Source organism: Ictalurus punctatus, unplaced genomic scaffold (assembly GCF_001660625.3).
Source record: "Ictalurus punctatus breed USDA103 unplaced genomic scaffold, Coco_2.0 Super-Scaffold_100046, whole genome shotgun sequence".
Taxonomy (NCBI): Eukaryota; Metazoa; Chordata; class Actinopteri; order Siluriformes; family Ictaluridae; genus Ictalurus; species Ictalurus punctatus.
In genome coordinates, this window is record NW_026521087.1 from 818,311 (window position 1) to 837,609 (window position 19,299).

The 19,299-nt window shown below is 39.6% G+C and overlaps 1 protein-coding gene across 1 annotated transcript; it reads left to right on the top strand.

The window, feature by feature from the left end:
• Positions 1–1,088: 1,088 nt before the first annotated feature.
• On the top strand, positions 1,089–1,536 carry LOC128630010 (histone H3). Its single transcript, XM_053678590.1, has one exon. The coding sequence runs from the start codon at positions 1,103–1,105 to the stop codon at positions 1,511–1,513; it is 411 nt and encodes a 136-aa protein (XP_053534565.1). The 5' UTR covers positions 1,089–1,102; the 3' UTR covers positions 1,514–1,536.
• Positions 1,537–19,299: the final 17,763 nt, after the last annotated feature.

Below are 19,299 nucleotides of genomic sequence, written 5' to 3' on the forward strand. Positions count from 1 at the left end.
GATGGATTGGACACATAGCTGTTCTTGATGTAAAATACAGGAAATCTGATAGCTGGCCCATGTGGCACTTTCTTGAGCTGATGAAGGACGTAGCAACGCGCTCTGCTTAGATCGAAGTTTAGCAAGCAGCTCGTTAGCCTTCTGTTTTCATGCCTCGCCGCTGTCCTTTGAGAAAGCTGAAGAATGTTTTGTTTCATAATGTCGGATATTGTACTCTTTCAAAACAGCAACTGACTGCTTGCAAACTAGACACACTGCCTTTGAATTGATTTCAGTAAATAAAAAGTCATCTTGCCAAACCTTTTTAAATTTCCTCTTGTCTGTGTGCCAGTGCCTGGATCTCTCCATTATTACCTGTTTGTTGACTGTCGCAATGCATGCTGGCCTTGAAGTATGCATATACATTAAATAAAATTCTAATTCTTATTCTCTATATTTAATTTCAATTTACATTTTTTGTAGCTCAAAATTAAATAAATAAATAAATAAATGTTAAATTAGAAATGAAGATCAGCATCAATTAAATTTCCCCCTCCCCCCTTCTCACATATGGCATGGCGGGCCAAATCAAAAGTCACCACGGCCCTAGTTTGGGCATCTCTGTTCTAACTGTTGTAGTAGCACCTAGTCATTCGAACTAATGTGACATTAGCACAAAGTCATTCAAAAGGAATGTTCTAGTAGCACATAGACATTGAAAAGAATGTTCTACCAGCATGGAATACAACACACACACACACACACACACACACACACACACACACACACACACAATGCTATAGCGGAGCTGGGACAAAGGGCATTAAGGTGACAGCAGAGTTGGGATTAATGGCGTTAGGGTTAGAGCACAGCTCGGGGTTCGCAGTGTTAGCGTTAGGGCCGAGCTCGGGGCGGAAAGAAGAAGGGCTAGGGTAGCGCCGAGGCCTGTGCTCGTTAGGGTCAGGGAGGAAGCGACCGAGCTAACCAGGAGGAGGCCGGGCACGCTGTGCTTTACACGTCCCCCAACGCGCTCTGCTTCAAATACTACACACACCACTCGACAGCTGGCAAGACATCAGGCTCTTTCCCAAGGCTTCAGACCCGAAGTGCAGAGTTTGACGCTATGGCAAGAACCAAGCAGACCGCCCGTAAGTCCACCGGTGGCAAGGCGCCAAGGAAGCAGCTCGCCACTAAGGCTGCCCGCAAGAGTGCGCCGGCTACCGGCGGCGTGAAGAAGCCTCATCGTTACAGGCCTGGCACTGTGGCTCTGAGAGAGATCCGCCGTTATCAGAAGTCTACTGAGCTGCTCATCCGCAAGCTGCCCTTCCAGCGCCTGGTGAGAGAAATCGCTCAGGACTTCAAGACCGACTTGCGTTTCCAGAGCTCGGCCGTCATGGCTCTGCAGGAGGCAAGCGAGGCATACCTGGTCGGTCTGTTCGAGGACACCAACCTGTGCGCTATCCACGCCAAGAGAGTGACCATCATGCCCAAGGATATTCAGTTGGCCCGCCGTATTCGCGGAGAACGCGCTTAAACTACAACTCCGTCTAATATACACAAAGGCTCTTTTAAGAGCCACTTTCAACGTCTCAGAAAACAGCAAATTTTCTTTCTTGGGCAGTTTAAGTATTAGAACGTGGTACAGAGAGAGAGAGAAGGAACAGTAATAATAATGTTTGTATATATGTATGTGTGTGTAAATGAAGTGCACGGCTTTCTATTTTTATCAACATTAGAAAGGTTGGTTATTTATTTTGCATTTTCATGATAAATATAGTCCTATGAGTATTACGTAATGTTTGTTTTTATAGATGAGCCGTTAATTGTGGTTATGTCCGAACAATACAATGCACAGTAATGAGCTGTGTCTGTAAAATAGCTCAAACCTACCTTCTGTTTCGGGCGGCGTTGTGCTGGATGGAGCTTGACTGCCCCCGTGTGTCCAAACCGGGGAACGGCAATTTTCTAGAAGCGGATTTCTGGGCAAGAGATATTACATCATACATACATTTCATCCATCATCCCTTTTGTCCCGTCCATGATAATTGTTTTTGTAATTTAATAATTGTAGACATGACCTTATCATTGAAAACTTCTTCCCTATTTGTGGATATTCTCTCTCTCTCTCTCTCTCTCTCTCTCTCTCTCTCTCTCTCTATATATATATTATATATATATATATATATATATATATATATATATATATATATATATATATATATATATATTGTGTGTGTGTGCACTGTGTTAAATATCATTTAATGTGTTTGTTTAAACCGAGTTAGAAGACGGTTTTAGTAATACTTCTATATTTCTCTCTCTCTCTCATACACACTATATATATATATATATATATATATACAGTATCTCACAAAAGTGAGTACACCCCTCGCATTTTTGGAAATATTTGATTATATCTTTTCATGTGACAACACTGAAGAAATGACACTTTCCTACAGTGTAAAGTAGTGAGTGTACAGCTTGTGAGCTCTTTAAATAACTGTTCTTTTATTACTGTGACACTGTCTAAATGTACATTTTGGACTCTAAAAAAGATGGCACCCATTCACGTGCATTCTATTGACTCACAGAACTTGAATTTCCTTTGAAAATTCTTTGTGTTCAGATGAAGAAAGAAAGTTACATAAGAACTTTCTTTTTTGGTTGAAATATTCCTTTGATGAAGTTGTCCTGTTGCAGTAATACATAAAGAATGATACGAACTGGCGTTATTTTGGACATATTGAATTAAGGTTTGTTGTGTTTCCTAGTTATGATTATAGCACAATGTCTGAATGTGCCAAGGACCACATTTCAGGGATTTCGTCATTGCACGTCGTAATTGGTGTATTTTGTATTTTTAATCTAGTTTTTAGCGTTGCTGGGTTTTTTTTCTAGTCATCCACTAGTATTGAAGGCCATCTTCAATTCAATTCAAGGGCCTCCAGCCATCTCTACTGGCATTAGGAAGGATCAAGGGCAGGATTGACAAATTCTATGTGGTAGTGGATAAGCACCTCATCCCTTGCACAGGAACCAGCTCCTTGAGTGCTATAGATGAACTCTTCAAAGTCCACTATGTGTTCAACCTGTCATATGAGGAAGCCCTTGTCAACATCTTTACCTTCCTGCTGACTACGATCTACAGCATTGATGTTGGCCTTACCAGTGAGTCTCCCAGAGTAAAGGAATTGCATGCAAAGCTTTTGAACTAGGTTAAATGTTAGTACATTTACATTTATTCACTTAGCAGATGCTTTTATCCAAAGCGACTTACAAATGAGATGCATGCAAAGCCACGAGAGTCACGGACAGTTTCTATCCTTCGTTAAAGTTTAAGTTATTATGTGCGCAGCGTGGCTGTAGCCGACAGTATGTGACTTGGGTGAACTTGTAAAAGCCCGGAGTTTGAAGTTCTACATGCGTTTTCATCTACAGGGTCCAAATGGGTCAGATGAATATATTCACTATGAGGTGAATATATTGCACCTCAATTCATGCTGGTTTGTTACATCTAAGATACAGTGTTGAAAATAAAAGTTCAACCTTATACAGCAACTGATGTGTTAGCTGTTCTTTTATTGACGAGTACACACATTTTAAAGGTCTGCATTTTTAGGCAGACAGGGTGTAGATCACACTAGTGTTGAAAATAACTCCATTAGGTTGAGCTATTGACACATTTACTGTAGATTCAACACTTTCTAAGTGTAAATGGAGCCTGTGAGGAGTAAAAAAACTACACCAATGGTGCTAACAGTGAACACTTACAGTGCTTGTTCAACACTGTGAGAGTGTAGAAAAAACAATACTGAAAGTGTAAATTGAACTCTATTTAGTGTGGACCCATATAAACTCTTGATAAGTGTTAATTTTAACACTGTGAGTGTAAAAATAACACTTTAAAATTTGCTGTGTACAATCAGAATTGATTGGGGAAAGGGGAAAGGTGGAGGGGTAGCAACTTTTGTAAGAAATGATGTGAGATATAATCTAATCAATAAAGGGAAAGAACACGAATCTGTGGTAGTCAAAATACGGACAGGAAAAGACAGTATAACGATATTCAACTTTTACAATCCCCGTAATAGACAGAGCACCGATACGCCAAATGCAGTATGTGGGTTGACGTGAGGGAAATTAGTACGGTGAGGGGATTTTAACACACACACACACACACAGCACAATACAGGGGAGTAAGAATACAGATATAAATGAATCAGTGATCGAGGAATTTATAGACGATAAAAATTTTGTATGTGTTAATGATGGGAAGGACACGTGGTGTTGTAGTTCACATAATGCAGAAAGCGCTATCAATCTGACAATAACGTCAACTGAAATTGTAGGAATCAACACACGGGAGGGTTTAGACCAGTCGACAGTAGGTAGCGAGAACTCCAAGGTGGAAGTTAGCGAAAGCCGACCAGCAGATGTTCCAAACATAGAGCAAAATGAAACGTGTGGGATTAGCGAATAAGGATATAACAGATGTCAAAGAAACGAACGGAAAAGTGACCACGGCCATTATACGACCAGAAGAAGAAACAATGCCAAAAAAGATAGGAAGTAAACGAAGAAAGAGCATGCCACGGTGGGATGAGAGCTGTACTGTAGCAATTAAAAATAGAAATAAAGCTTTTAGGAAACTCGAAGCTCACCGTACACTGGAAACTTTGATTAACTATAAAATGGCGCATGCAGTAGGTAAGAAAACAATCAGATCAGCAAAACGTGTATATTGGAGACAATTCTGCAATAAAATTGGAAGAGAAACCCAGCTATCGGACATATGGAGAACAATTAGGAAAATGAGTGGAATAAGAAAGTGTGTAAATACCAGTGTTAAATCGCAACAATAAAAATGCAATCAGCAATGCAGAAAAAAACAGAACTTTTGGTAAAAACTTTTGTGAAGCTCCACAGTACTGAAAACCTATCTTCAACAGCCAAGCAGTGTAGAGATCAGACACTTGCCCAAAATCCAGGGATAGTAGAAAGAAGGACTTGCCATTTACTCTATTTGAGTTCAAAAGAGTTATATCAAACGCACGGCAAATGTCATCAGGGAAATACAGTACATGCTATAGCATGTTAGGCCACATGAGAGACATCATGCTTGATGTATTATTAAGACTGTTCAATATGGTATGGAATACAGGAAAAATCCCACTAACACGGAAACGGTTCCAATACTCAAACCCGGCAAATACAGTCAGATCCGTCAAGTTACAGATCCACAGTGTTAACGTCACAGGGAAAACTACGGAGAGGATGATAACAGATAGATTAGATCACTATATAGAAAGTAAAGTTCTTCTCTCACCGTATCAGTCAGGATTTTGTAAAGGGAGGGGGAGAATGGTAGAATCCATTTTATGCCTAGAGCCAGAAGTTAGGAAAGCTCAAACTAACAAAGAAAGTGTCATCTCTGTATTTTTCAATGTCGAAGAGATGTACGATACCCTTGGGAAGGATGGACTTCTTATTAAACTTGACGAATTAGGAATAAACGGAAAGATATATATATAATTGGGTATTAGACTTCCTGAACAGAAGGCCAATAGAAGTTAGAGTAGGTGCAGAGTACTCAAATAGATATGCAACGGAAAATTTTACCCCACAAGGCAGTGTATGTAGCCCAATACTGTTTAATATTATGATTAAAGACATTTGATCAGGTCGGAGAAAATATAGGTAAGTCGCTTTATGCAGCTGACGAGGTTAGGGGTCGGGATATAGAATATGTAAGAAAGAAAATGCAACACGCAATAGGGAAAGTAGAACAGTGGGCAAATGAATAGGGTTTTAAACTATCAATTTCAAAATCACAAGGTATATGTTTTTCTAAACGTCATAAAACAGCACCATTGAAACTGCACAGGCAAGATCTTGAACAGGTCAAGACTGTGAGATTTTTAGGAGAGCTTTTTGATGAGATGTTTACCTGGTGTCAGCATATTGATAAAATTAAGAACAAATGTAAAAAGATGAATAATGTTCTGAGACCGGGGAGCAAGTAGAGCATCACTCATAAATATCTATCAGGCTCTTACAAGAGTTGTCTTTGATTACGGTCGCCTAATGTATCTTAAAAATCTTAAAAAGCTTGACGTGGAACAGGCGCAAGAACTCTGGATCTGTACTAGAGCATTTAAATCATCACCAGTGACTGCGTTACAGGTCGAGACAGGAGAGATGCTGTGATTTATATTGGATAAATCTATGAGGGCATAGGAGGGTGTACCCCAAGAATGCTCAGAGTTTTAGTGGACTAACTTCTTTAAGAGTTTGGGATGGGTAAGAAATGTAAAGGCACAAAATGCAGGCCTCAGCCAGCTACAAGAAAGCCCCATTGAGGTGAACTGTACCACCCTGGAAATTCATAAAACCATCTGTAGATACAAGATTACAACAAATATTAAAAGAGGAATCTAAAATAGCACCACAGTGGATAATACTTCAAAAATATATGGACCATTATCAGGATAAATGACTTGTATATACAGATGGTTCAAGACTGGCCACACCGGTGTGGATTTGTTCATTCCTCGTGAAGTAGCAGTCAAAAAAAGAGCGACCGATCATTTATCAGCGTACACCGTAGAACTATCAGGAGTCCTATTGTCACTGCAGCGGTCGGAAAAAAATAATCAGAACTAAGATGTCGCTATAGCTTCTGACAGTCTATCTGCACTATCACATATACAGTCTGGGAAAACATCATGTAGACAAGACATTGGTTAACAAATATTTTATCTGCTTCTCATACTCCATGGTAGGGAGCTGAATGTTTCCTTCTTTTGGGTTCCTGCACATGTAGGGGTGGAAGAAAATGAAACTGTGGATGTACTGGCAAAAAGATCGATAAAGCATGAAACAGTTGATATACAAGTACCATTAAGTAGAGCAGATGTTAAAACCATTATAAAGGGACACATAAAATACGGCAGGAATACCGGGACATATGTATGAGGCAAGGCAGGAACCCAAAGGAAGAGATGATAATTATGTGTCTTAGAATAGTTCATGTTGGCTTAAATCTAACGTTACACAGAATAGGAAAACACCCCACTGGACTCTGCACACACTGCAATACACAAGAGACGGTAAAACACATTCTGTTAGACTGCAAAAGATATCAGGAGGAGAGAACTGAGCTAGAGATGTGAATTGGAATGCAAAACATGATACTAAAGAAATTGCTGGGGAAAAATCATCTGGGAAAATGCACTGTCCCCTAATAAACTATCTAAAAAATACTGGGATAAGTGAAAGACTGTAGTAATTTAGTATTAACATCTAGTATTCAGGAACTCAGGACTCAGAACTCAGGTGCAGGTTTTCATTCTGACCAAGCAGAATTTGATTGAAATTCTATTGAAAGTCAAGATCGACCGATTAAACAGATGGAGTCGGGTGTGACTCCTGCTCAGTTTGTGGATTAGATCGGACAAAACCGATTGAGCTTAGGCTAGCAAATCAGTCTTAATGAAGTTTTCATAAGGTTCAAGCCTTAATGACCTACTAGCACAATAGTCAAAATCAGATATTGGGGGAAAATTATTAGTTCTCAAAGCATATAGTTAAAAGAAATAAACGCAAAGGCTCAAAACTGTTTGTCCAAAAAAAGTTTGTTGCATCACAAATTCAGTAGTTTGGAGAAAATGGGAGAGCTTGTGGCAGATACTGCAAATGTTTGTCGGCTTTAGAAAAAAGCAACATAAGTGCAGGAGTCAAACCCCCATTTCATAAGAACAAGCTAAAATCCCACACATTAATCATATTGACAAAATTTTAGCTTCAGAGTAAAGAGGATAAAACAGTTTCAAAGGAGAAGTTTACACAACAGTCACATTCAAACAAGCTATTCTTCGACTGGAGCAAATTTTACATGGTCACTTTCATTCATTAACACGGCTAGCATGCTAGAAATCACATGTGCTCACTTTCATTCAAACAGAAAGTATATGAATAGATGGAGAAGAGTAAATAAATTTAAAGTCTAGATGAAAAGAACAAATGTTGAATAAAAGTTGACTAGGTGGGTGGGAAACAGTCAGTAGGAAAGTAGGAAGAGCTGAACAGAGCAGCAAAGACAAGAGTAAGTCATTGTTAGTTGTAGGGGAGAAAGCATGTCCAACAAGAAAATGTGATTATAGGTGTAGGTCAGAAGACTCCCTCTGTCTTTGCCAGCGTCCGGGCTTCGCCACTCGGGCTGGTGCTCCTCGTACGCGGCGCGGCGCTCCGCTCCACTCTTGTAGTCCCAAGCCAAACAGGCGCCTAGTTAGCACCAGCCAGCCCATCCGGCCTCCTCCTCTTTAGCTCGGTCCGATTCCTCCCTGACCCTAATGAGCACAGTCACCCTAATGCCCTTTATCCCAACTCTGCTATTGCCTTGTGTGTGTGTGTGTGTGTGTGTGTGTGTGTGTGTGTGTTGTATTCCATGCTGCTAGAACATTCTTTTGAATGACTTTGTGCTGCTGGAACACCGTTTTGAATGACTACATGCTACTACAAGAGTATTTAGAATTTTTATGTGCTTCTAGAACCTTAGTTTGAATTTCTACATGCTACTAGAATACCATTTTCAGTTACTTCCTGTTGCTACAATCTTTGTTGCTACAAGCCCCATTTTGCATTGCTCAGATTATACAACCCCGAGAAACCGTGCTACAACCCTGTTGAGATTTACTCATCTCTGCATTTAGCAGACTGCTAGAATTACCCAAAAGCCTGAACATTCGTGGGAGAGCAGCACTCAGGCCTTGCTTTATCAGCTCTCGCAAATGCACGATATAATGGACTCTCGAAGGTCGAAATTAGCTACATTGTCTCAAACCCTCATCTCATTCTCAAAAAGTGTCACTCACAAGGAAAGCATATGCACTTTGACAGTTGTGCAAGAGAAACTAACATAACACACATCACACACAAGTAGGAAAACAAAGTCAGCCTTCGCACTGTCTAATCACTGGCCTTCTCTTTTCCCATTTTCATTTTCACTATCTGTGTTACAGTCGATGTACACACTGTGTTTGAACCTAAATGTCATGCATCAACCAAAACTGCGCCTCCAGAATGACGGCTGAGCTTAAGATTGGCAAAATATGTTGCAGCAGTTGCATTCGTCAAATAAACTATGAGCAATTAAGTAGTGCCAATGAGATAATTACAGCAATGTGTAATGTCCAATAAGCTCAAAAAGAGTCGGACTCCTCGCACACTTTATTCTACTTGGCCAATCAAACACAATTATGAACTGGGATTCTGATAGTTGTGCGCCTTTAACTCACTGTGTACAAAAATGAGGTCAGCTATATAGACAACAATTTTCATTACGTATTTAATTACTTCGATTGAGGTCATTATTAGAAGTAGTAGTAGTAATAGTAAAATACCTACAACCTACCTTCTGTTTTAGGCGTCGTGTGTTGTGCTGGATGGAACATGACTGCCCTCGTGTGGCCAAACTCGGGAACGGCAATTTCCCAAAAATTGCAGTATTCTGTTATTAAGCTTTTAATGGCGGTGTTTAGAAGTCTATATTTGTAGTACTTAGCAAATAGTGGGGTACGAAGTATTAGATGCTATGAAAATTCATGTTTCTCTCACCACTGGGGCAGAGGTGGCTTAGTGGTTAAGGCTCTGGTTTACTGATCAGAAGGTCAGGTCACCATATGACCCTGTGATCTGACCCCAGCTTCCTGACATGCTAGGGTATGTGAAGAAAACAATTTCACTGTGCTCTATTGAATATGTGACCAATAAAGACTTATACATGACATTTTTAATTCTAAAACAGCTGCTAAACTATGTGCAGACTAAATTATGTGCAGATGTAAAAAATGCTAAAAACATTCTCTATTTGTGTGTGTGGTTTTTTGTATTGTATGTGTATTTCATCAGTGCTGCTATGAGCTTATTTCTCATAGAATAATAATAATAATAATAATAATAATAATAATAATAATAATAATGCAGCTCATCAGTGTTATTACTGTGTATTGTCTAGTTTTCACGTATCAAGGACAATACACGGAGCTTCTGAACTGTTTAACAGTATTATTATTATTATTGTTATTATTATTATTATTATTATTATTATTATTATTATTATTATTATTATTATTATTATGGCGGCAACTAACAATTATTTTCATAATCGATTAGTTGGCCAATAATTTTTTTGATTAATCGTTTGGGGTGGAGCGAACTTTCAGTACCATTTGTTTTTGTTTATTTAAAATAAAGTCCACAGACTGAGTGTAACAAATATAAACTTCACAGTAAAACATTACACATCTGTTTGTACAAAACAGAAAAGAACTAAACACACACACACACACACACACACACACACACACAAACACACACACGCACACACACACACACACACCAGAATATATATTATTAATTTAGGACTATAGTTTAATTCGGTGCTTTTTGTCTTTTTTTTTGACCCAAAAACTGATCACAGCATTGTTGCACTGAATTATTTATAGTAAAAACACTGATTACACCTGTGACAAGTGCATATATTGCATAAAATGTCAACTGAGAGGCATTCGATTTTGGACAAGCTGTAAGGGGGAAGAAGTCGTATTTAAAAAAATAAATAAAATAAAAATAATTTTTTAGATTTGTCAGTGTATTTTGTGAAATGATGTGGAATTGTGCTGACGTTCCTGAGTGAGTGTAAAATGCAGACAATACGAATGCGTTGTGATTTCATTTAAACTTAAAACTTTCATTTAAAACTCGGAATGTGTGTGTTCGTGTTCGAGTCCCGGACACAGAAGCCCAGAGAAGGACGGATCAGAGGGAGGAGCCAGGAGAAAGAGGTCCGACCTCCTCACCGATGAGACACACTGAGATTTTACACACACACACACACACACACACACACACACACACACACACACACACACACATCTGTGATGGTTGTGTAACAGGAAGTCACACTGTTTCATAGTTACACAGCTTCTGATTATGTGTATAAAAGCTTGTTTCTAAAATAAACGCTTAACAGATTTAACAGGTTTGCGCCGAGTACTTGATGTGACCTATGACCTGTCATGGAAATTAGACAACACTCACAGACTCGTCCTCTGAAGGTAAAAAGGTTTATTACAGAAAGATGGTTAATACAGGATAGAATAAAGCAGGATAGAATAATGAGAGCGCTCTGAAGCGCTTGTACTAAACCACTACTATATATATGAAACTCAGAGCATGACATCATTCTGTGTACCGATAAGAAGCAGTTTGAGGCAGTTCAAACAGGCTTTGTTTCAGGATCTTAGATGATGTTTAGACGAGCCTAGAACAGAAGAACGTTTGTGTCGCTGTAAGCAGATGAACATTCTGTACTGATCTCAGTGACATCACATGGCCTTCTGAGTCGTTATCCTCACATGACAATGAAACAGAACAAGAACAAACTTATTACAAAGTAGAAATGAATAATTTCCCTCACATTCCCCCTTTTATCATTATAAAATATGATAACTAAAATTAACAGAGAAATTACAATGCTGTAAATACATCAGAACTTCAGAATCCTTTCGCGGTTCAACTGAATTCATCGTGAAACAGACATAATGAAGGCGTTAAGGCTGTTTTTGCTGATATAAAGTATCCTGTCCTCAAGCAAGCTCATTTCAGGGTGCAATGAGAATCGTCCTGGTCAAAGGAAAATTTACAATAGGTGTGAAATGGAGGTCAATGGGTCGTCATAGTTAGTGTCACTGGCAGAATCTGATTCCCAGTCAGGTTTAAGATACAAGTCAGGTTGGTCATCATAGGGATCGTAATCAGTCTTTGTCAACATCAGCGTTTGGTCATTAGTAGGGCTCCACCGAAAGAAAAAACTTGGCCGAAGGCCAAACCGAACACGTTTTTTCCATTTATTTTGCCATTTTTTTCACCATTGCATAAATTAAATAGACAAAATGTGCTTTTTACTATTTTGTCTTTGGCCAATATCCTGGCATATGGGCTTTTAACTATTAATTGTCGTCCAATCTGCAGCAATAGTCTACTAGAGAACTTCATGGGCTCATGTGGGATCTAAAGAAATCATGTCACCTTAGGCACTTAGTCCCATCAACACAATCAGCTAAATACCAAATTTGGGTGAAAGTGTGTGCGTCATGCACTCTTTCTGCTGCAATGATGTGCTTGGCGTGATTGATCATTAGGTCTTCCACACAATAATCTTTCCAGCTTAAGGGTCTACCCCCGGACCCGCAGTGTTGTTGGGAACAGTCCCAGTGATGAGTTTATTTCTATGACAGGACTTACTAACAGATAAACATTGGCCCCCAGAGCAAGGTCATCTTTATATGGCTAGTATCTGAATTGTATAAACATATAAAGTAGGGCTGCAACTAACGATTATTTTTTATAATCGATTAGTTGGCCGATTATTTTTTCGGAGCCAAACTTTCAGTACCCCTTTTGTTGTTTATTTAAAATAATATCCACAAACTGAGTGTCTCAAATATAAACTTCAGACTAAAACTAAACTGTTAGTCCAATTATATAAGACTGAAAAGAATTTCATTGTAAATATGTATTATAAATAAAACATACATAATATAAACTAAAATAAATAAATAAATAATGTATATAATAAATTTAAATATTTAATAAAATAAATAACATATATAATAAAAATGAAAGTAAATAAATATATATCTATATCTATATATATATCTATATATATCTATATATATATATATCTATATATATATATATATATATATATATATATATAATTTCACATGCATACATTTAAATATTTAATAAAATAAATAAAACATAATAAACAAATAATATAAGTATTTATGAATTATTTTTTACGGATGCACAAAAAGCACTGAATTAAACCACAGTCCTAAATGAATAATAAAAACTCACTTTCACTGCACCTTGTGGTTTCTGTTGCCTTTAGACATTACTTTACTTGTGTTTACTTTTATTCATAATGTTTTAATTAAACATTACAGAGCTTACTGTATGGAGCAACGCGGCCTCGTTACTAACACGTCACTTCCGTTATAATAAATGACAGAAGTTACACTGTAAGCGCGCTGATACAACATATAATGACAATAAACTTAAATTAAGCTAAACCTTTTAAGCAGCATGCACCAGTTTCCCCTGCCCCTTACACACAGTGGAGTATTCTGGATATAAACATAAGTTTGTGCTCGTGCAGCACTGTTTGATCTCCGCGGTGTTTAATATAAAATGCCCCCCTGCCTTAGAGGACTTTCTTCCTCAGTCTCGTGACGATTTCGGCTCTGTCTGATGGAGACTGAGGTCATGTTGGGAATAAAAGGTAACGTTGATAAACAGTAAGCTGAAGATCGCATTATGTCCGTATGACATCATGCGCCGTCGACTAAGAAGCGGCTTATACTTTCCGGTTAGTAAAAACCGCTAGTGTTCCATTTGAGATTATATTACCTTTCTAAAATCCACACACTAGAACAGGGGTGCACACACTTTTTCAGCAGGCGAGCTACTTATCTAATGACTAAGTCAATTTGATCTACCTACTATAAAAATGCAAGACATATATTTATTTATAAATAGATTGACAATTCTTTATGTGTACAGTGTATGCTGGTGTACCTTGAATAACTGCATGAACCCATATTGCACAATACAACTGTGTACATTTTTGTCATTAGCCTACCTTACTCTGATGACTTTCACTGAATGGAATCAGTCAGGGATGCATGGTCCAGACAGTAGTTGCTGATAGCCAGCCTCAAGCAAACTTCCAAATGATCATCAGTCATGGTGGAACGGTATTTGGACTTAATGATCTTCACGTGTGAAAAAGCTGACTCACATAAATAAGTGGAGCTGAATAATACAGTCAAGGAGGTGGCACATTTCCTCATGTTGGGGTACTTTTCCTCTGTGAGTAAGTTCCAGAACTGTCCATGAGCTCTGGACTTCAGCTCAATGTCAGCTTGTGGTATTAAAATCTCATCCTCCACTCCAGAAGAGTTCAGGTGAAACACTGTTGCAATTTTTGATGCAAGTGAAACAACTTCAGCATCTTCCCGAAATGGATCGCACATGCATGTAGCGATTGGCTCGATTAAAGCAAAGTCTTGAAAGCGTTTGTCAAACTCTGACAGACAAATGTCAATCTGCTCTATGTAGCGTGCACTGTCAAGCTGCACACATGACTTCCCTTGCGTCTCCAGCTCTGACACGAGGTTCTGGAAGTTTGCCAAATTATGGCCCTGCAGCTTTGAGGAGAGATGTTGCATTTTTCGTTTGGATGCATTAATTGAGCTGATCATATTGATCACGGTATTTTATTTTCCTTGCAGCTCTAGATTAAGGTCATTCAACATGTTGGTCAGATCGGTTAAAAATGCCAAATCTAGCAGCCACTGGTCGTCATTTAGTTGGTTGTACTCTGCATGTTTAGCTACATGGAAAAACTCCTTTATCTCCAGACAGAGCTCTCGAAATCGTTGCAGGAATTTACCTCGACTGCGCCACCTCACGTCAGTGTGTAATAACAAGTCAGAGTGGTCGCAGTCAGCCTTCTCCAGATGCACGCGGAATAGCTGTCTTTGAAGAGATCTGGCGCTAATAGAACAGGCGATCTTCGTTGCCACATCCATTATCTCTTCATGTTTAGCATTTTTTAGCATAAGGCTTGTTAGTGTATTATGCAGTGGTAATTGAGGAAGTCCGGAAAATCATCGTCCTCCCTGCACTTGGCAATAAATCCATTCAAGCGACCAACCCTGGCGGGAGCTCCGTCTGTGGTGATGGACACCAATTTGCACAATGGGAGCTGGGTTTTCTCGATAAAGTTTTTGCAAGACTGAAATATGTCTTCTCCTCGTGTATGTTCTCTCATGGGCAGTACAGTTAACAGCTCCTCTTTCGCAGTCATATCGGTAAACACCTGTTGTGGATAAAAAATGTCATAAAATAAACATAAGGGAGAAGAAGGAAAAACGGGCACCTAGACACATAGAAGCGGGATTAGGCGGACATTGACAGATTGGAATTACGAGCAATTTAAGAGCAGTAATAGTCAAAAAAAAGTCAAAAAGAAGTGTACGAGCTGAGGAGTGCTAAAAACACACACACTCGTGCAGTCAAGGGCGGGCAAGTAGACACAACATACATAAACACACATGAATAACTTTAATAATATCATATAGTGATAGAGAAACTCTATAAAAAACAGAATAGTAGCATATGCAGGACAGTAGAACTGTAATGATATTAAGAAGTTGGAAGTACAGTAAACCGCTTTTCAAGTAGTATAAATATATATAAACTAAGAAACATAGTGCAAATATGAAAATAAATTATAAACGAGAAATACAGGAAAAAAAGGAAAATATAACTTACTCATGATTCAGATGGTGAAGATTCTCGTCTCGCAAGGAAAGCCTTAATTTTTAGAGAACCATGAAGAAAGCCAGTTATAAGGGTGGCTGCCCCCCCCCTCGAGATAACGATAAGACCAAGGTCCCTCCCGGTTGATTAGTCGTCTTGCTTACGTCATTTTTTTAACCTAGGGAAATAGGAATCCTGGTTTTTGAAAACCTAGGTAAAAGAGAATCCTGGTTTTTGAAAACCTAGGTAAAAGAGAATCCTGGTTTTTGAAAACCTAGGTAAATGGGAATCTTGGTTTTTGACAACCTAGGTAACTAGAAACCCTGGGTTTTTGTTTCCTGGGTTGTTGGAAATGCCTGGGTTCTGATTTTGTGTGTAAAGTAAAACCCCTGGTTTCAATTCTATGGGTAAGTGAAATAGGTCTTTTCTGGAAACCTATGGGTTATCTAGTGTGTAAATACAGTATAAATACTGGAGCTTAAGCTCAGGGTATGGGGGATCACTTCTGAGAATTCTCATCGGTGTGGATCTCGTGTGGTGGAATGGAACAATAAAGCTGGACCCTTGCTTCTTCTCACTCACGGCTGGTGTATTTTTTCTATCTCCAACTGGTCTCAGAGGTAGATGTGAGTATTGGCTTCTAAGTTGAATTTTAAATGTTTTTGGGTAATAGGCTAAATTCGAGCCAACATTTGGCGACCACGAAGGGACTGGGCTAAGATCTATATGTCTGGAATCTCTCCCGTGGGACTTCGCTCTCTAAGCAACAGACAGGCCGTATAGGAAAAGGCATTGCAGACGCCTGTTATTTCAAAGCTCTGTTTTAGTGGTCTGTTGTTACGATTGAGAAGCCCCGGGGTGGGAAGAAAGACTAAGTGGGTCTCCAAAAGAACCTGGAGTGAGTGAGAAGAGGTAAGAGAAGTATAGATTATAGAATGTACTTTTTATAATTATAATAAAGAAATGGTATATGTGTTGTGTGAGTGAAAGTCCTGCAATACTGCTGGAGGAGGTAGAAAAAAGGTAGAAAAAAGAGAAATAGAGAAATTCTCCAGGGCTGGGATAGAAAGCAGGTGGAAAATGAGGCCTCAGACCCCAGATACCGGCTACTAGACTAGACTAGCAGTCTAGTGGTGGCTGCATTGGTGGGGACCCCTAATACCGCTGGAAAAGGATTAGATAAAAGATAGATAGATTAGATTCCAGGGCTGGATAGAGAGGGGAATAAATCCTGGGCCCAGGTCCGGGTCGTGCAATACAGCATGCCCGGTGTATGAATGGAATATGTACTAACAAATGTGTGTGCTTAAAATATATGTGCTTATAATATGTATAATATGAGTGTGGTGTGAGAGCGTGTAAGTTTTGGAGACAGGGAAAAAGTATTTATTAGTGCTCTGAACAAGAGAGCTCCATACATTTGACGCTTGATAAGATTTAGGGAAAAAGAAAAAAGGGGGAAAAAAAAGGGAGAATAATAATAATAATTTTTTTTGTTGAAAAAGTTGTATTTAATTTATGTGACTATAAGCTTCATACATGCGAGCTGGTGTGAAGGCGTTTTATATTCTGAGACCACAATGGTGTGTATGTAATAACTAAATATGTGTAAGAGAGTGTGTGACACAATGTGTATATGAGTGTGCCGACGTTGTTGATAGAAAGGGGTGTATGTGTGTGTTCCTATCTGTTCTTATCTGCACAAGCAGGCCTGTCTTCTGTGTGGAAAGGAAAAAAGGAAAAGAAGAAAAATGTGTGTGTGTGCGCACTTCAGATTGAGCTGACTAATATAGAACAGTGTGAGATTTTTGTTTTTAAATTTGTTTTAATGTTTTGAATCTGATATGGACTTTCTGTGAGTCGAGTGTGACTGTGTGTATTATAACTTTATTGGTATCAATAACTGCTGTTTTAAAAACTGGAGGAGCATGCAAGAATTGTAAACAAACAAACAAAAAAAAAACATTTATTTTTTTTGTTTTTTTAATATTTTAGGCATCTGTCAGACTGCCCATTGGGTGAATAAGAACTTCCAGACCAGTAATATATAACAAAATTGTTGAGAAATCAGGGAGTCAGTCCATTGGGACCTTTTCATTTATATTCCATAAATTATGAAGGTGTTGTTCAGTTAAATGACAAATAATAATACAATGTAATTTTTGTTTAATTACCCAAAATTGGGTAATGTTGAATAGGTAAATATTATGTCTAAGAATATTGTAAACATGTAAGAATTGTCTGTTGTGTGAGGCTGTGTGAATTACCTAAAGTTAAACTTAAAGCTTATAAGAGTAATTGAATCATTTAACTTAATTAATTAATCATCATAAGTAAATTGAGTGTATGTACTTTGAGTGTATGTGAGTCCCTAGGGAGGCTGGCTGGGCCAAGTACCGACGGAAGGGAAAAGCGGGCATAAATCGGTACGAGATAGGCTAAGCAGGCGGGAACAACGGACAAGGTAGGAGGAAAACATTTGGCTGTGAGGCATAACTTAGTGGATTTGGGGGGTGTGTGCGGCCGACGTTAAGAGCTGAGAGGTGTGAGACACGACCAGAGTTATGGCTGAATGTAAGAAAAAGATGAGCCCGATAGAGAGGGTGATAAGCAAACACTGTACAGATGAGAAGGACATTAGACATTATTGTAAAAAATGGAGTGAGAAGACTAGTGGTGAGTGGAAATGGCCCGAGGAAGGTACTTTTGATGAACAGCTATGCCAGATAATGAAAGAGAGATTAGCTGTATGGAATGAGCAGAAAAAAGGCTTGAGAGTGAGGGAGAAATGTGTGAAGACAGAGAAGATAGTGGACTGGTTTGTGGAGGCAGGGAAAGAAGAGAAGGAGAAGGATAGGCGGCAGAGAGAATGAAAAGAGGCGGTGATACGGAAGAAAGAAGAAAGGGAAGCAAGCCTAGGAAAAAAGATAAAAGAAGCCATTCAGGAGGAATTGGCCGAGGCCCCGCCCTCATATAATCCTCAGTACCGCCCTCCAGTGAGACCTGTCGGAAGTGCCCCACCCGCCGGGCTCTACATGATGCAAGACCTGGAAGACAGAGAAGATGAATGGAAGGAAACTGAGGTGGACATAAAGGGAACATTCACCGGATACCAAAGAATGAGTCATCGCATGCGGGAGGATGAAGAACGTATCAAAATGGACGAAGGAGCTGCCGGATACGAGGATAGAACCCCGGTCGAGAGCGAAAGCCCACGGCTGGACCTCCCACAGGTAGGCAACAAGGAGAGGGACAGGGAACTACAGGAGTATATGAAAAACCGGGGTGGCCGGAGCACAGGGAGATTCCCCCCAGCACTAGCACCCCAAGGCCAGGGTCACGGCCGATGGTGCACAAGCACAAAGACAAGGAACTGGAGGAAATACAGGAGCAGGAGGGGCATGGGACCAGGGGCAATCAAGAAAGTTGTCGGAGCGAGAGAGGGCACGAGGGTGGAAACGGAGCACGAGGGGCTCCACATACTAAAGGAGGAGGAAAAAGTGAGCCGAGAGACAATGTGGGGCGGATGGTCCGTATAGAGGGGGATGTGGTGCTCTCCCCATATGCTGTCGAGGAGGATAAGGAATTGGAGGGCAGGATTCGACGGCTAGAGGACGGGATATCATACGGCGTGGGTAAAATGGATGAATTGAAAAATCTCGCAGGTCAAGCGTTCCAGATGGCGACTGCTGTGAAAAATAAGTATGCGCACAAGCCGCGTGTGGGAGAGTCAAAATCACAAAGGTCGAGAAGAGCACTGAACCAGTCAGCAGGAAAACATGTGAAAAGCCTGAGTAAGGCCTCAAAAGTCCTAATATATCACCAGCAGAAGAAGAAGCAAGTAAGTTCAGACATGGAACTGGACGACCAAGTGGGGACTGAGAGCGAGGGGACTGAAACAGACAACGAAGGAAAAGTTGAACAAGA

Bases quoted from the DNA above. Each gene is read 5' to 3' on its own strand.
- LOC128630010 (XM_053678590.1), top strand. From the start codon at position 1,103: ATGGCAAGAACCAAGCAGACCGCCCGTAAGTCCACCGGTGGCAAGGCG.